The following is a 19,046-nucleotide window of genomic DNA, read 5'->3' on the forward strand; positions in this document are numbered from 1 at the left end:
CACAAAGTGATAGAAAGAACCCATATCTAATCTGTTTTCACTGATTAGAACAGCAATTCCTCTGCCTGTTGTTGCTACAATATAGAAAAAAAAAATTATCATTATTCTCTTTCACACTTTCAAAAATTTATGATAATTTCATTGCAATGGACGAGGGGTATCAGGAGTACTAAATTGAAATGTGTTCCTTTTCCACAAGTGATTAAGAAGAATAGTTCAAAGTGACTAAGTTTATAAAAACTGATCTGAGAAGTGATTTCATAAATCAGCATCCAAGGTTTTATGATCCTCACCCAAGCAACTGGCACAATTAACTTATACAGCAGCATCAGGAATGCAAAGAATTAATCTCTAATCTGTCAAAGAGTATGAACCACATCATCAGATATTACAGAAAAGTATTGACAATTAAAGCTATTGCTGGTCATTTTTCACATGTGAAACATGCGATCAGTTGGAGGAAACAGCACTTGATGATACATATTCCAAAAAAAACACTGGAAGATCCAACTCCTGGATAAGCACGTACATAAGGAGATGGCAATTTGCTTTAAAATTCATTAATATGAACATTAATTAGTTATTTACTTGAAATTAATCTATTTTTAAAAAAGGGGGAGCTCAAGCCACAACAAATGGAAAAAAAGGATAGTACGATCCTAATGTTTAAAGCTGGCCTCGGAAAAGTTGATCTTTATTTTCCACCACCAGTATGAAAGTGCAAATGAATGCTACAGCAGCTTGGATCATTCATCTAACTGACATACCTGATTGTGCATACAATGTGTTAAATTGGAGAATAACAAAAACTTTGCAAGCATCAAACTGAATATTTAGAATAACTATTTTGAATTGGAATGAGAAAGAAAATTAAGCACAGGACAAAGGATAGGGAAAAATTGCAGCAAAAGAACCAACTATTTTCTTTCCAAATATTCTCTTTCCCCTGAATTAAATCAAATGAAATAGCAGTTCCCTGAGCTGCTTTCTTGCTACCAAAAATACTTGCATTAGATGTAATTTTATTTTATTTTTTTTACTCTGCTGTAGCATTCAGTTACACTAAGTAATCACATTATTTCCAAACTTACCAGGGATTTTGAATCCTCAGGCTCTGTCAGACTCACATTTTCTGCAGAAGATGCAAGTGAAAGAGAATCAGGAGTATAGCAATACTCTGTTTTAAGAATACTGCTTCCAGGATCTTGGACTTGTGATTTTACAGGTAATATCAAACTAGGAGGAGATGCTGACTGAACACCTTCTTTTTCCTCCTCCTCACCTCTGCTTCTGAATGCACTAGCGGAGAGAGGATGTGCAGAGTCTGGGTGTGAAAACGAACTGCTAGTGAACAAAGTTTGAGTTCTTTTAGCTTTCTCTACTTCTCCGTTGTATTTCTGGGTATCATCCATCTAGGACAAAAATGACAGTTTGGTAAATATGTGCTTTAATAAAAAAACCCTAATCTTTCAGCAGTCTAAGCATTTAACAGAAAACCTCTCCCTTTCATGCAAATTCTGGTTACTGTACCAATTACTAATTACCCACTTTAAAGAAAATTAAGATTATTTTCTCCCCTTGAAGTGCTTGCAGAATAAATAGTCTGGACTTTTTAAGATAAACTTGTTAAAATCATCTATTTAGAATGATTTGCATTCTTACAATTTTTTTTTAAATTGAGACAAATAAGGATTTAGGAGAAAGCTACAAAAATCTACATAGTAACCAGAAAGTGTGGGAGTGGAATCAGTTTCTGTGTTTCAGTGCTTTACTGAGCAGGCAAATTTTAGGCTAGATTAAAATTTCCATTTCATCAAAGTCAGCAGAGCAGAGGAAATTTATATCACCTGAAAATGTGTCTGTAGCACTTAATTATGTTAACTTAGCTTCAGATAATTGCATCTGACAAAGGAACAGTTAAGAAGACTTGCCACAAATAATAAAAAAATTATTCCAGCAAATATATTTATCCGCCTTATTTCTACGAGTGCCTTTAAGTACGGAAACACAAGTAAACATCTAAAGCCACCACAGAATTGCCTGCTCCGTTAACACAGCCTTCAAACAGCAGAAGATATTTTTAAAAACAACAAATGTTAAAACTCTACTGTTCCTCCCATTATCCAAGACCCCAGCATTTACAGACTACAGGAACAAAGTGGAATTTTACCGTGAACGACCGTGGAAGTGACGAGATTCCTCTCGAGTGGACACCAAAAGGTCTTGGTGTAACCACAGATGTTAACCTAGAGGTATCAGTTTTCTGGTAACTTCTCGGGAGAGAAGCTGAAACCTGAGCTGACCCAGTTTGAGCATTCACTGAGTAACGGGTAGACAAAAGAACTGAGCTCTGCTCCTCTGCCAGGCTCTTTGGCGAAGCAGGAGCTTCACGAGCGGCTGAGGTCTCCGGCGGGTTCTCCTTGCACAGTTGTGTGGCATACGCACTTTTGCTGTCCTTAGCACTGTAGGAGGTATCTTCTTCCAAAAGGTAATCTTTTGCTGCTGACTGTGTGGAAGGTGCTTTTTCTTCACTAAACACATCGTCGTTCACTGAATATGTCCATCTGCGTTCATATTTTTGCTGCCTGTAGGAGTCTTGGTCTCTGTCCTCCCTATACGGATAAAGCTTGTTAAAATACCACACAAAGTGACCTGACAAACAGTTGGGCCCTAAGTCGTTCAACTCCTGAATGTTCAACGCAGAGCATAAACTGAGAAACATAACTCCAGTAAATGAAAATGAATGGCATAATTAAAAAATATTAGTATTTTAATGTATTTTTAAATCTACCTTCTTCCTCCTCCTCCTCATTTCAACAATGCCACAACACTCAGGCATACTACTGTCACATTATCAGGTTGCTTCCATGACAGAAATCTCTCTGCCAAGAAAATTATATAGCTATTAAAGTTACATATCCTCAGAAATTCAGATTTCATTAATGAAAGAATGCAAAGACGGTAGTCCCATAACATTGCCTGAACTGTACAGCTCTGCTGAGGTCTCCTCTCTATGAAGATGCTATACTAAACTTTAGTTAACAAAATAAGATGGTATCCTGAAGTTCAGATTATGTTTTTTTTCTACTATTCATTCCTTTGTCATAAAGGAACTACCACCACAGAGATAGTCTTTACTACATCATTTTTAAGATTCTGACAATACTGGACTTTCAATACAATTAGCTTCCACATTTTTATTCAACAGACTAATTTTTGTCTTCACAAATAAGTCAAAAAATATAGAAACTCAAAACATTTTGTTTTAAGACTTATTTAAATTTATTTTACGAATACATGTCTTATGCATATTCCCTTCATCTCAGCCAAAAAAAAAAAGAAGACAAAAAAAGACTGTCACCAGCAGAAATGGTATCATGCTACTCAGTTTATACTTTTTACTCTTCAGAGAGAATTTTGTTCTGTAAATACCCAGAGGAACAACTGGGGATACAGAGGAAATAAAGAGTTTACAGTTCTGTGATACACATTAAAATTCCGCCTGTATTTATCCACAGTGGCTAAAAGAATAGCAAATCCAATGTTAGAGGAAATAGTTAAGCTGATCCAAAAATAAAAAAGGCAATTACCCAGTTCAACATTCCGTTGTTTTAACCTCTTTAAAGTGGATGCAAATACTGACTTCTCAATACATTTATTTATGGATAGCAGAGTAAAACATCATTTATAGAGCAAAACCATTTAGCATTCTGTGAAAACAATGCATTAACGGACCATATTCTGCCCTTCAATTGCCTAGATTTCTACGCTATAATTTGCAACTAAAATTGTTGAGATCTCTGCAGAATCAATTGCAACTTGCCAGTAAAAGCTGCTCAAGAATTCAAGGGAACAAAACCGCTCAGATTTAAGTTCTTCAACATAATACTTCCATCAGGGTCATTACCTCTCCTGCTGCATTTCTTTCAGTGACTTGGTACTCCTTTCAGAAACCTCAGAGGCTCTCCTTTCTATTTCTTCCCTCTCTTCCTTTTTCTTTTGCAATTCAGAAGTGAAGCTCTTTCTACGATTCTTCCATTTTGCTAGATCCTACAAGAACAACATGAACGGATACAATCAGATTTTCTCAAGACCTTGTAAATCTACAAAGGCTTCCGATCACATGCTACCTACTGCCCTGATTCTGCATGCATGTCTGCATCGAGGCCACATTTTCATGCACCTTCCCCCTGAATGATAAAGGGGTTCTCATATTTCAGTCAGGGTTACAATCTCACTGCCTGTTAAAGTTAACAATTTTAATTACTGCACTATGAGTGGAAAAGTATGAGTTTTGTCCTTTTTTTTTCCCCCTTGCCATTATCAATTTTATTCTGGAATACTTCACCCAACGAAACATAGTTGAAAACTAATGCAAATGCCATCTGTATTTCTTTACTGTAGGCTTTGGAGTTCAGGATATTATTTCTTTCCAAATCACTAGTATGTTAGACTGATACATCAGCTTGAGAATAAACACGCCTTACATTCCAAATTGAAAACATATACTTTTATATTTTCTTCATTTCTGTAAAGCCACAAAGGGAACTGGCAATATTCTCCATGAAATACCAGAGCTGGGTTAAGAGATGTACTGAATATTAGAACTGAGATGCATTAAACAAACAACTATGAACTGCTTCCTCAGTGCTCTGTTCTTAATTTCAGCTTATAGTTGGTAATCATTGCCAAGCACAGATTTTAATAACAAAGGTCTTCAGATAACCTTATGATGCTGTGCAAAGCTACCACATCAGTTTACAATCTGGATTTAAAACAGAATTATTGGGGGATAGAAGCCTCAAGAATTCGCACCAGGAAATATTGTTTTCCTCCCTTCTCCCAAAGGATCAAATATTCAGACATTCCAATCATTTCACAAAAGAAGTATTCACAAATTTCAGATAACACATGAAAGTGTTCTCTAACTTCTCTTTACGTCCACAGAAATCAAGCTTGAAGGCTTTATTACAATACATACAAGTCTTACCCTGAAGCATTAATCAGACATTTATGATGACAATTAAAATAAATGCAGTTCTGCATTAAACAGACATCCCCAAAACCACTAGTGGTCACGAGACGGATCGTTTTATAACATAACCCCATAAATTGCTGTGCACATGCCAAAGCCTGTTTTCTAGGGGCACTGAAGCTAGGCAGCACCCAGCCCTTCAGCAGGACACGTGAGGAGGGGTGAAAAGGAGTATTTACTTCTTGCCACTTTAGATCTTGTTCTTGTAACTGTTCTTTTATCCTTTGCAGCTCTTCGTAACGGATTTTGCGCAAGGACTGCAGCTCCTCTGCACTGACATCATTCAACGACTTACTCCTAGAAAGGAAAAGAGTACTCTGCTTTATCACACCTTAGCCATCATTTGTGCAAGCAAAACCTTCCACACAGAGAGATTTATATTAGTACAACTGAGCGCTCTGGAGTGTTATTTCAAATAGAGCAGGAAACACACGGGCAGCTGAACGAGCAAGGCTAGGACGTGCTCTAGTGCCAGCACTCAAGTCAGTAGTTGCATATTTGAGCAAATAAAATCAGGTTAAGGGAATAAAGCAGCTCTGTAGCAGTTCCAATGCTGACCATTCACACTGAGCTCCTCATACCCGACTGCTATTCCTGTTTAAACTTGTTACTCTCTTTGTTGACCTTGCTCCTTTCTTTGACCTAAAAGGTGTCGCCCCCACTCCTTGAGTTCAAATTCCCATTCTTTCACTTCTTCTCTCCAGTAACTACCCCAGAACCACCTCCCCTTCTTTCCTGCCTTAGGCTAATCATAAAATCAAGTCAGTTATTGATGCATGATTCTAAAAGATAAGTCATTCACTGCTAAATGCTCAGTTCATGCATGTCATGGGCCCCACCAGCCTACGTTAGTCCTCCCCAAGCCTCCCTGATGCTTTCCATCCACGTTGGGATGGCTAACACAGCCATCTTCTCACTAATTTCTTCAACACAGCTACAAGTTATCCCCATGAGCTCCTATTCACTATTTCCCTTTAATCTAAATTCCTCAAAGCTCACTTTTCATGCTTTTTCCCCTCTCTCCAATGCTATTTTCTCCTTTGTTCTTTCACACTGTCATGATAAACATAACAGGACTTTTAATTTAGTATAGGACAAGACTCCTGCTCAGTGCTGACCACAAGCCTCTGAGACACCAAGCAAAATGCAAGTGTTTCATCATAAGGTTCAATGCTGTAATATAAAAGGAAAGCTAGGCTTCTGGGTTTTATTTTTATTTTCTCAAAAATACTTTTGTTTGCATTTATCCAAATAAAATCTGAATGATGGAGGGGTGTAACCAAGTTCTAACAAGACTTGAAAATGTGGCATTTCTCTGATATGGCAGAAAAATAGGTTAAAAATGAAACTAATCCAGCACAGGGCCTTGCTCTAATGTGTTACATACCAAGACAACTCTGAACTAACAAACCAGACTCTCTCAACTTCCTCCCAAGAGGCCGAACTCACTTTCATTGGTAACATAAGACTTTGGACTTTGGCCTCTAGAAAGAAAGGCTAGGGTATTAACTCATTATACCTGTTTGCTTGTCTATTTTCTGAATGGGAAGAATGCCAATTTTAGCAAAAATCTCCCGGTCACTACTGCAGAAACTCTTTTCTTGTACAGTTCTTTTCCTCATTTTTTTAATGGTTAAGTTATATCACATGTAGAAACAGTTTTGGGTAACTGAACTGTACGTAAGTATCAAAATTGTTCCAGATGAGTTCAAGAAAACTTACATGACTAGAGTTTCCTTTTCTTTCTCTCAAGTTTCTATATGTGCCTGCAACAAAACAGGAAAATCTAGACCTAAATACAATATACCTTAAGTATGGGTATATTCATATATTCATACCAAGGAACAGGATGTTAGTTTCAATTCTGGTCTTAACTTCAAAATCTAACTAGTGACTTGAGCCTTCTGAGTCTCCCTTGCCTAACATCTAACTTCTTCTGAAGCATTTGTTGCTTCTTCTGGAAGTGTTTAGTCATTTACCAGGTTTTGCCTCAGGGTAAAAATAAAATAAGTAAATAAAGAAAAAGTACATTTAAAAAAAAATTAGAACACCATGCATAACCAGATACCATCACACAGTATATGGAAAAATATTTCTCTCTGAGTCACACACATTGTAAACAATGCCTAAGTTCACGTTGCACTAACCAATAAGTTTACCACAGAGGATTCAATAACCTGGAGTATACAAAATAACCACAGAACATTCATCAGTCCCATGATAAATACCATGTCGTTAATTACGTTCAGGTTCTTGCTGTACAGCCTTCAAAATAAAGTATATACTAATCTAACTTTACATTTCTGAATGTTTTAAAGCCTAATTTAAATACAGAACACCAAGTACTTCACTTCAGCAGGAATAAAATATTAGAGCTGATTTTCAAAGTGCCTGATAACCATAACTCTGATACCCTAGACACCAGAGAGAACTTTTGCCAGACTCATAGCTTTTTGTCTCTTACATTTGTTATGTAAATTGCTCAAGCACAGAACAATAAAGCAGCATGCACAAGTTGTTTTCAGCATGAGTTTACAGCTACTGTGCATGCATGAAAATTTAAAGAGGAAAAAACAGTGTTATGATCTTTCAAGCTTTTATGAAACTTACCCTTGCTCATCAGAAAGCTTTTGAAACAGTCTGAGAAATCAGAAACCAAAAAAGAAAAGATTCAGTGTCTTGACATTCATAACAACATTAACACCACCAGTACACCAGCACGCCCACTAACTGAAGGGGAAACTGAAAGCTTGAGGACCAGCCAGCATGGAAAAGCACATCAGAGACCTGACACTAGTCAAAAAACACATCAGGACTTGCATGATGTGCAAGTCGGGCAGAAAACTGACAGAACAAGGCTGCCTGCAAGTTTCCAACGCTTTCGATTTAGCAATACTGCGCAAGTAGAGCCTTATATTAATTCTGCACCACTTATTCTAGTGCTGCTGAACAGCATGATGCCCAAAGATACTCATTTCAAGAAATGGAAATTAACGCCAGCTTGAGTCCCAACAAGAAGCCTGGCTTACAGAGGCTGTTTTCCTGTTACTTCAACCATCTCTGATACTAAGTGAAGGTAATACTTGGAATGGATAAGAATAAAAGGCCCTATATAGAAGTTTAGCACATTAAGCAGAGAACCAAATTAATCCAGTATGTTCAAGAGCATTTTTAGTATTCTTGAATATCAGTATTTTATTCTGTTGCATTAATTCATAAAATGTGAAATCTTTTTAAGCACTTCAGAAATATTCCTCAGTGAAGCTCACACTTTGTTAACAGTATTAAGCTTAAAAATTAAATGCAGCGACATCAAAGTATCCACTGGGACATGGAAGTGTCTTAGTCACAAAGTAATGATGCACAGCTAGAAGAACTGCAACTTGCAATGCCGTATTTTCAGAGCTAAGGAAACATTCAAAACCCCACTCTCCCCCAGTAAATACAAAATGTAAAGGAGAGCTAGAAAGTAGTTAAAACCAGTGTTCAGTCAGTGAATAGAAATTTTAATTTTACCAGAAAAGGATTAAGGGAAAGTATTACTCAGGACTGTATGAAAGCAGGGGGGAAATACTGGCAGAATAAAATATGTCACAGTGGAATCTAATATTATTTGGACACACACCTTGCATGCACTGTGACTTTGAGCTGGCAAAGCAACACTAGTATTTTTTTCCACCTCATCTAATCATCTCAAAACTGCAGCAGGACAGTTTACAAGCATTTTCAAACTTAGGTGCAGGCAATAACATCAGAATGCCCGTTTCCAGAATTTGTCATTAAAGCATTCATGTGTTTCAGAAATTATTTTACCAATTATATTGGGGAGAAAAAGAAAATATTTCTAGCTTCCACAGTCTCTTGAATAATCAGTGTTCCTGTTCAATCATGGAAAGAAACTTATGTAAAACTCAGAGCCTAAAGGAATGATAATATATTTGCTCTAAAATGGCAGCCTAAAACTAGGACACATCGCAATATTTTTGTTGAAAATATGGTATTGCAGTCATGAGCTGCTATTCAAAGCAAATAACAAGCTTGTCCAGGACACCACGAACAAATAGCAGATTGGCACTCTACAAATGGTTCAGCACAAGACGATGCTTTTCTGAATGGAAAGGGCTCAACTGCACCCAAGCGCAATCCGTGCAGGGGACAACCTGACCTCTCCACCATCTGCCGTTTCTTGTGTCTAACTTTGCTGGCCTCCCTGATCGCTTCCCACTTCTTCCAGTCTTCTTCACTGCAAGGACCCGGGATGAAATTTACTGGCTGGACATTGCTCCCCACCTTCCAAGATTCAATCTTGCGGGTCAGCATATCGTCCTTCTTATGGCGGGAAGACGGTGACAACACTCTGCCATTGCTCTTTCTTTCCTCTGGTGTCGTGCTTTTTTCAAGTAAGCATAGAAATTTGGACCGGATCTCCTCTGGAAGACTCCACGGATCAGGAAAGAGTGCTGGGTGATACTTGTCTGGAGCACCCGATAAAGGCACCTCTTTTTTCTGAGAGAGGATCTTACGGAAAATCATGTCATCCTTTTCCAAATCTGGAATCACAGGTTGGCCCTCTCTGGGTTGCAGAATTATCTCACCCTCTAGGGGAGGCTCCTGCTCAGAGAATTTTTGCAAATACCGAGGGTCTTGGAGAACAACTTGATTCACATGGAAAGCCCCAGTTTTCCGAACAAACAAGTCATCGTTTTCTAAATCTGGATACAGATATCCATTTTCTGCGTCTCCTTGCTTGCATCCTGGTTCAAAGGAAATATTCTTTCTACATTTTATGAGCCTAGGGCCAGAAGTAGGATCAATTTTGGTCTTCGTTTCAGAAGACAAGTAGTCAGAGTATTTTTGCAGGGCCTGAAGTAATGAAAACTGACTGAAGCATATAAAACAAAAGGAGGGAAGTAAAAATATCATTAACTAGCAAAAGACAAGCAGATCACAATGTATTGCGATATACATTTGGTTTAGACTTGCAGTATCCCGAGCAGAACAACTACACCACTTGGCATTCACCACCACTAACCGTAGCATAGCACACGTCAACCAACGTAAAGGTATCATGGCATACTAACCTGCTCAGAAACAGCACGCTTACATGCTCACACACAAAGCCAGTAGCCCTATGCAGCATGTTATGCTTTTGCATTTACACGTTTCAGAAGCCCAGCGACTTACAGCTACATTTAAAAAAAAAAAACAAACCCAACAAAAGAATAATAACCAAAAAAAGCTCAACATCACAGGTTGTAGTTCAATTTCATTTAGCTGTTGCATATCCAGCCATTTCTTTGTGATGCAGCAAGAGTACAGTTCATGCAGTGATATCAACCTGGGCTGATCAGAAGCCTCCAAGATTTTTCCTTCTGCAATCTGTGACAATGAGCTTCCCACATATTCAGCAGTTGGCTTATAGCTCTGATCCCTTCTGCAACTGCTGTTCCCGTCAAAAATTGGTCTTGGTTGATTAGCAACAATGGCAGAGCTTTGTTTGTAAGCAAATTCCTCATCCTCAGAATCTGATTTCTTTCTACTGTGTGACAGCACAAAGAATGAGCAGAGGAAAAGAAAGAAAAAAACCATGAAGTGTACTCAGTGAGTAAAATGCACGGTGGCAACAGAGCAACAGTGTAATGAAAATAATATTTCGATTATTTTCTCAAAAAAAAAAAAGAGAGAAAACACATCCTGCTGCTACACTGTCAGTAAAAATGAAAAAAAAAAAAAAGAAAAATAAAATTAAAGTCATACAACTACACTTTATTTACAGGTTTTGCACACAGGAGAGAAACAGGGGCATGCATGAAAACGCACCTGAACCCTTGAATCTCTTTATACCAGGGTTTGAAAGAAGATTTCCTGATTTTTTTCCATAGCAATTCTTCTTCTGGAGTCCAAAACTTAGGAAGAAATTTGTCAAAAGCAACCATTGTATTTGCCGCTGAAGAACTTAGCTTGCGAAAATAGAGATCATCTTTTTCAATGTTTGGGATGCCTATTTCTTCTTCCTCATCCTCATCAAAATACCCAGATAATTCTGAAGGAATGTTAACTCTTGGTTTGTTTTCCTCTTTAGTATCCAACTGCCTCTGCCTCCTCTGGTGACTGTTCAAAATACCCAATCAGTTAGGATATTTTAGGAGCAACTTGACACAAAGAATGCAAGAAGACATGCTTTTTGGGTCAGGAGTTCAACCTCACGAATTAAGCAAATTAGTTCTCAATTCCATCACTGCAGCACCAGAAATAACAATATATATATTAAAAAAAAAAAAGTTAAATGGTTATATCAGCATCCTATCACCTCCGACAAAAATACAAAGTTTGACAGAAAAGGCATAACAATTTATCAGCCGTGTTAAAATGCTGATTAGAAGACTAACTTTATGGAGTTATTTATGGACTGCAATTCAGGTAATACAATAGTTACTGGATCTTGGATTAGTATCTCTGACCTCAGTGGTTCAAGCATTGCAGCTAGAGGACCAGCTGGATAACTTTCTTGTGAGCAAGATTTAGGAGAGTCATTGCGCAACATGAAATGATGTCCAGGTGCAGCAGAGCTTACAGGGCTCTTTTTTACTAGAAATCTACGATTTGCTAAGTCATCCATAACCACGTCGGGCAGCCTTCTTTCATCTTCTGAATCAGAGCCACTGTCATACTCATAGATCATCTGGAGGGAAGCTGGATTTGTGAGCCCACACTCTGCTCTATTTTGGCAGGAAGCTACAGGATTCCTTTCACGTCCACTAAGGTTGACCAAAACAGGAACAGAATGAAGACAGTGAAGTCACGTAGGTAATGATGAAACCCAAGAACTGCCCACTAATCTCATGTGTACACACCAAGAAGCCAGACAACTGAAATTCATCACCATATTTTGGAAGGTTTTAATGAGAACCTAAAACCATACATCTAGCTCTCTTGAATTTGCATTTAAGATCATTTAAATCCCCTCTATCTGGAATGTGATCAGCCTCAAAACATTACTCAAGCACCAGAAAACTAGTTATACGGAACAAAGTCAAAAACCAAAACCAAACCAAAAAAACAACCACACACAACCACACCAAAAATCCCCCCCTTAAAATATGAAAACTGAAATACTTTACTTTGTATTGTAGCAACAGTAGCTTTTCTTTAACTAATAAAGAAATAATTTATGTAAAAACTCCTAAATCAAAGTCCTCTTTACTGAGACTGCACATCAGTACCTTGAAAATGTTCCATCTGACTCGGTGAAGACAGCACTTGCCCAACTCCTCCTGTTGTCCTCATTCTTTTCTGTCCTCTTCTTCCTTAAGGGCGCTGGCACATACGCCGCCTGCTTGTTTTTGTTGGGTAAGAAGCGATTGAAGTCAGCGGTTGGTTTCGGTTCAATCACAGAGATCCTACGGTAAGACCTGTCGTCTTTATGGGAGTCGTGCATTTTGAAAGGCAGTTCCGAGTCTGTGTCACTGTCACAACCTTAGAAGAAAGAGGAGAAAAAGGAAGGCACAAACATTATTCTCTGGACACAAGCTTCTAGCTAGAACTTGCACCAAAGTGTTCTAAAAATCAATTTAACTCCATATTCAAGATGCTTCAGCTGCAAACTTGCTGAGCTACAAGACAGTAGGAGAGGTATTTTTAGAAGTTTGTGGCAAAGCTGCGATAAGGTCAATTAAGCCGAGTTTGGTTTGCATGCTCCTGCTACATTTGTTCCATTCTTTCACTATCACTGCTCCCCGCAGGCAACAAAGCACTAACCTCTAGACTGAAGACATAAAACACCACAGAAGTTTTTAATTAAAAACATATTTGCCACTCAAATTTACTAACGAAGCCAAGTTACCAGCAAACAGTATAGCAACATGCTCATCTCACCAGATTTAACGCCCAGTAGAAGCCCAGGGTACGTCACATATGTAGAATGGCTACATGTTGCTTTGCTCAGATCAGAAATGCTCCATGTGACCTTGGCCCAATGTTTTTATGTTATTCACATGGAACAAAATCAAAAAGCTCACTATTTTTATAACTTTAAGTTAGACTACAAGTTTGTATTGAATTTTACAACTGAGAGAAACACAGGTTAGAGTAGAGCTGTAGGGATCCAATGTCACAAAATTTTTTCTTGTTACCTTTCTTTCCGTGACAAATCATCAAAGTACCAACTACTATTCAGTTTTTAACCTAGGCGGGAAAAACCCTGTTGAATATTCACAAATGGAGTGAAGACATAGAGGTTTGACATATCCACACTAGAAACAAGGCAAGAAACTTCTGCAACTGTTGAATTTTAGGTGATCCCATCAGGACCTGAATTCTAGCAATTTCCCTTCCTGAACTATGGGAAAATACCCCGCATATACACACACCCTACTTCGTCTGTGAAAGCAGGAGCCCCAGCAACCCTTCCTATGAAAATTCATGTGCACATTGCTTTGTTTCTACCAACTGTTAAAGGTCAATATTTGCTTAAGCAAAATGCAACTGCGTCAGTTGCAAAACCAGAGCTGCTTTTCAAGCCAATTTAAGTACTGGGCACCCAAAGTGCTAGATCCTTACATCATCTTCTCTCACACTTGTAAGACATACGTCAACAAAAGATTTAAAAGAGGAAAAAACATACCTTCACTGCCACCTTTCAAGGTTATATCTGATGAAAAGCTTGTGGAGGATCTTGAACCAAGAGAGTCCAAGCTATCGAAGGAATCGTCTCTCTTATGGCTAGCAGAAGACGAAAAGGGCTCTCCCCGGTCAACGTACCAAATATCACCGTACCCACTATCCCTGCCACTTCTGTTTAGGTGGCTGGACTCTTCAAGCGCCTATAAGAGTAAGTTTTGAAAGGTCTGTTGCAATAATATAAGGTGCAAGTGCTACTTCAGAGTTTTTGCCCAAAAAATTTTAAAAAGCATTTTGAGTGCACAAACTTCACCAAAGACTACTGCAAACCCCTAAAAAAGGCATAGACAAAAGCTTGGATAGGAGATTCAACACAAGGTCTTAAATTTCTCTTATCTTAGCCAAAGGCAATCAAGACAAGGCTTCTCACAATCTACCACATCAATAATAGCAGGTGGATTCTGAATTTTGTGATTATATGGGTAGCAGAAGAACCAGCATAAGCTAAAAATCAGTCCTTTCACATGGACTTTGATGGCAAGCAAAACAAACAAAACAAATGACCATGTTCTCCAAACTGAGAATAAAATTAAAAACCCTCAAGATATTGTTTAGAGTTGATGCTGTAACGTGTAGTAAACTATAAAATTCAGACTATATGTTTACTATTCTTTTTTTATTCCTTACCTTAGTCAATGCTTGCCCTAATAACTTCTCAAATGCTTTAAGACTGAGGTATGGACCATTATAATGAGGATTACTTTGAGCTTTTCTCCCAAGCCAGTATAGTGTAATTAAAACCTAAAAACAAACCAATAAAAAAAATCAAACATAAACTTCATTCCTTTCAAACCCTGTACCAGTAAAAAAGCACCTCAGAATGCTGTTAGAGATGTTTTCCACAATGAAATGTAATATCTTGTCTACAGCATTAGGATCTCCACCAAAGCCAGTTAAATGGTGTTACATTTATTTAGGAAAGTAAGCTGTGTAGAGATCATTGTAAGATGGCACTAATTTGCATCACATAAATGAACAGCTGAAGAATGAGGTAAACATGATAGCACCATAAACAGCAATGTCTTAAAAATATTTAATCACATTTAGTGTGAAATTGTTTCAGAAAGCATTGAAGTAAGTATGTCTTACATTTTTCACTCTTCTGTTGGTCTCTTCCGGTCTGAAGCAGGACAGGGAACGAGAAAAACAAAACAAAACAAAAACTTTAAAAATCTCTGACTTTAAATTTAATTATTATTCAAGACTTAAAAGGTTTCAAGCCCAATTAGAGGCTAGTATAAAATATACAAGTATGACTGTTCCAAAAGAAATAAAAAGCAATTAGCTTTGAATTCACAGGCATAACTCCATACTATTGCAACCATTGCATGTAAAGCAAGAAACTAGCTGATCTATTATAGTTTCTGATCTGAGAAGAATTCAGAAAGGCTCCAGGCTTTTTTAATTAGCTAAGGTTTTTAGTTACCAACAAAATACAAAGTGGAAAGCAAGCTAATGACTTTGGGAAATATAGCCTCTTTCAGCCAGGAAGCTCTTCAGTTCCATATGAAAGCAGACTCAATTATTACTTTTTTCCATGTTCATATTATATTTTCCAAAATATTTGCCTCAGACACAGAGAATGCTTCAGCCTAAACAAAATTTTTCAGACAAAAAATGAACACCTGAAACTGGGACATCTGGAGAGAGACACTGTAGGGCTGGAAGGAGGGGTTTGGTTTGCTTTTATGTAAGATACGTGTTTCTCAAAAAAAATTTAAATAAGTATACAATCACTAACATTAGTAAACTTTTTTAATATATGTGTCTCATTTGTGGCACACCTTGGAAGTGCACCAACACTGTGGTCCTCTTCTCCTCCTGTTCATCTTCAGAATAATAACAAGAAACTTTTCAGACGGGAGCCTCCCAAAGGTGGGGTACCACAGACTCAGTCCTCAGGTGTAAATATTCAGGGCTGGACTGCAGACAGCAGCTGCACAACACTCCCACCCACACTGCCAGCGGTTATGGAAGGGCAAGTGGTGTAAATACACCAAAATAACTTTTCACTTTCTCCAGATTGCCGTTCCTTTGGGGCTGGTTCAGTGGCAAGCTTCACACGCAGCACAGTGAAGGGGTTCAAATAAATAAGTGGAGAATTAACATATGGCAGCATAAAGACCTACACAGACACTCGTAACAGGTCAGACCAACGATGTACCAGGGCACCTATCCTGTTTCTGGCCATCTAGGAACAAGCTAGTCAAAGACTGCAGAGAAAAGGTAGAATAAACCATGCAGGGGACAGTTACGAGTTAGCAAAACGATGACAGGGCCTGGTCAGCATAGATGGCACTCTTCATGGAAAAACGGTATTTGATGCAGCGTGACAACTGGCAGGAACACAGACCGTCCCCTCCTTCTCTTTCTTCCTAGTTTAAGACCACCCGCTCCCACTTGGTGCGGCTCTAATTGCCGTGTCTGTCTCCCACATCGTAAAGAAATCAGGCTGCCAGGAACACAAAGTCCTGAGATGGATCCGACCTACACAATCCCCACCTGCAGCTTTCTTAATACCACATGCCAAAGATGCTGCTGGCTTTGTAGTCAGCAACCTCTTCCTCACGGATAAGGAGGAACCCTTCTCTCTAATGTGAAAAATTTACACTTTTTTTTTTTTTTAAAACCCCTTCCGAAACACATTGTTGTTCTTTTTTCACTGGAGATTATTTTTGAAAAAGTTTTCCTCTTCCTTTTCTTCAGTACATGGATTTCATTTCTGGTGTCAATGCTGTAGGACACACCATGGCTATGACCTAATGTGCTGACTAGAGACAGGTTGATTTCTCAAGCAGAGGATAGAAAATTATTCTTATAATGGTGTGTATGAGCATTATGCTTCCCACACCTGACATATAGCATTTTAAAGGTTTACATTCTTTAGCTTCGAAGTCTAAGAGCCTTTCATTAGAGCAGAATTTCTTCCGTTATTTGCAATCATGAAAGCAGAGGCCATGCATGCCCTTGCTAAGGATGCCTTAAAGTTTGCTTCCAAACTTCAGCAGTCTAGCAAGCAGTGAAAAACTCTATGCTTAGTCAGCTGGAGCCTGTATCCAAGAGGTTGCCAACCCTCATGTAGAGCAAAGCTACATGATTGAACATGATGGTGTCCACTTCTGCTTTCCATGAGTTCTCTGGGATTGTTCAGGTCAATCATTTGCAACAGGAACAACATTCAGCTGTTTTTATATTTTAATGTATTTTCTGTACTCCAATAACCATAAATACACTAGGCCTGCTTACTTGGGCTATAAACAACACAAAACTTAAGTGAATGTCTTATGAGCGTGGTTGAGACCAAAATGCATGAAGGGAAATATTTCACGCACTCAAATGAGAAACTGTGCTCCGTTCACATGTTTGCTCGGCTAACAATGGAAGCAAACGGACACGTTGTTTACTTTTCATTATCGAGGTTTCCTAACTTGTATTAGTACTCTCCTTCTCCTAACTACACCTATGGGTCTTTAAATCTTTTAAGCAACTTTTCATGATAGATGTAGTCTGACCAGAAGAAAAAACAAAATGAGAAAACTCCTGCTAATCTAGAGCAACCAGTTCCTCATTTATATATGCATACATTAATTCTTTGATGGCCCTTAAGTAAGGGGAAAAAAGGGGGATTCTGGATGATTAGAATTTGTGTAAAACAAAAGGTATATAATTTTTTGCCAAAAGAATATCCTGAATAAAGAAGCAATATTGTTATCTTACTGGAAGGCCTTAAAGGTAATTTGTCTCCTACAAACATCACAGCTGCTTCTCCTCTGAGGCATGCAACTTATAGAAGATGCAGTTTGGATCCACTTATTCTCCAAGTGAAATAAGAGCCTTTTATATGTGCAACCTGGCCAAGCTCACGATGCACATCTGAGCTTACATGCACAAGCCACTGCCCAGTTACCCTCCAGTATACTGGATTTTAAATAGCTGGGCAAATATCCATCAGATAGAAGTGTGATACAAATTGAAGAACTTTTTAAGAGGAATTACTTTTTCCTGTGATCATCAAAATAAAAAAAGCAAGATTCTAATTCAGTTGCAGTATATGAAAACACAAAATGAAGTAATTATATTAAATAGAAGTTCTCCTTCATAAAGTGCTATCAAAATGTAAATACTATGCAGTACTATGCAAAGAATTCAACTGAGGTCTTGTGTATAGCTCTGAACAACTCCTGTTCATAGCAGGGGACAAGACAGGGGCACTAACCTCAAGCACAGCAAGTTCTTTGTAGCTGTGAGAGGAGGCATGACCCTACCTTCTCTGACAACCTGTTGCAACCCTACAGCGAGCTCCTGCTCTCACCTCCACTCCCCTTCTCACGTCTGGCTCTAAACACATAGGGCTGAAATCTTAAGTTTCTCACACTGTATTTGAAGAAATCCGTTAGAAGATGGAGTGCAAGAACTTCAGTAATGCAGCCTTTAAGCTTTTTAAACACTCCTGGACAATTATAACATTTTGAATGTAAGTCTATAGCACTGAAGTGCACACACAGCACTGCTTGTAGAGACATTTATCCTACAAAAGTTATTCTAGGAACTGAAGGGGTAACCCACTTGCTGAAGTATCTTCATCAATGCAAATAAACACCAATCCTACATTGGGCAACTGTGAATGAAGTTTGCTTTTTGATGTTTTCATCCAAAATCATCACAGAGCCCAGTTGGTATAGACTATATTCTTTACAAAAATATTATTCTGTGTAACCTAATTTCTGGCTTGAATAAGTGAATGTCATTATGCTGAAAGTTACAAGCAGGCTGCTGCTTTGCTCAAAAGGGCACAGCCAAGGCTACATCTTAAAAACAATCTGCTGAAAGAAGTGGGTTCCTGTCCAAATAACAATGCAACACCGCTCACCAAACCACGTCGTGTCATTTCAAATGTTACCTTCTCTGTCTTTCCAGAAGTTTTTATATCTCCTTTCACTAACAATGCAACTTCTCTAAAGATGTCTGAACTAAGCAAAGGAAGCTGCTAAGGAAAGTGGTTAAGATCTTGCTGAAAGAATTTTATTCTGAATACTTCATCCGCTCCTGCCACAGTGTCAGCGTTTTAGCATTCATTCTGAAGTTTAAAAGAAAAGCAATGGCGATCCTCTGCGCTACCTAATCTAACCCCAATGTCAAATCCCAATTCAAAAGTGTAAAAATTTTAAAAGTACAACTTTAATTCACAAAGCGTGAACCTTAATTGTTGGCAGTAGTTTCAAAAAAAAGTTTATGTACAACTTCAAGATTAGCCATCCTGGAAAACATCTATCAAACACAGCATGAAAGTCTAAAGGCCATGAGATAACAATATGTGGGAGTTATTATTACA

General features: G+C 38.2%; 1 protein-coding gene across 10 annotated transcripts in view; it reads right to left on the minus strand.

The window, feature by feature from the left end:
- Nucleotides 1-19,046, minus strand: part of LMO7 (LIM domain 7) — a 94,151-nt gene that overhangs the window by 31,140 nt on the left and 43,965 nt on the right. For 5 of the 10 annotated variants that reach the window (XM_068418416.1, XM_068418399.1, XM_068418375.1 and 2 more), the window contains 13 exons: nucleotides 14,804-14,834; nucleotides 14,342-14,455; nucleotides 13,659-13,857; nucleotides 12,259-12,511; nucleotides 11,497-11,793; nucleotides 10,856-11,146; nucleotides 10,374-10,574; nucleotides 9,201-9,917; nucleotides 7,646-7,675; nucleotides 5,215-5,332; nucleotides 3,908-4,050; nucleotides 2,171-2,612; nucleotides 1,092-1,412 (listed from right to left, as the gene is read on the minus strand). In XM_068418416.1, coding sequence (XP_068274517.1) covers nucleotides 1,092-1,412; nucleotides 2,171-2,612; nucleotides 3,908-4,050; nucleotides 5,215-5,332; nucleotides 7,646-7,675; nucleotides 9,201-9,917; nucleotides 10,374-10,574; nucleotides 10,856-11,146; nucleotides 11,497-11,793; nucleotides 12,259-12,473 — 2,775 coding nt within the window. In that variant the 5' untranslated portion in view covers nucleotides 12,474-12,511; nucleotides 13,659-13,857; nucleotides 14,342-14,455; nucleotides 14,804-14,834. Of the gene's footprint in view, nucleotides 1-1,091; nucleotides 1,413-2,170; nucleotides 2,613-3,907; nucleotides 4,051-5,214; nucleotides 5,333-7,645; nucleotides 7,676-9,200; nucleotides 9,918-10,373; nucleotides 10,575-10,855; nucleotides 11,147-11,496; nucleotides 11,794-12,258; nucleotides 12,512-12,910; nucleotides 13,002-13,658; nucleotides 13,858-14,341; nucleotides 14,456-14,803; nucleotides 14,835-19,046 lie in introns of those variants that run through there. The other 5 variants (XM_068418443.1, XM_068418454.1, XM_068418423.1 and 2 more) reach the window with 4 other exon arrangements.

This window comes from Nyctibius grandis, chromosome 2 (genome assembly GCF_013368605.1).
Source record: "Nyctibius grandis isolate bNycGra1 chromosome 2, bNycGra1.pri, whole genome shotgun sequence".
Taxonomy (NCBI): Eukaryota; Metazoa; Chordata; class Aves; order Nyctibiiformes; family Nyctibiidae; genus Nyctibius; species Nyctibius grandis.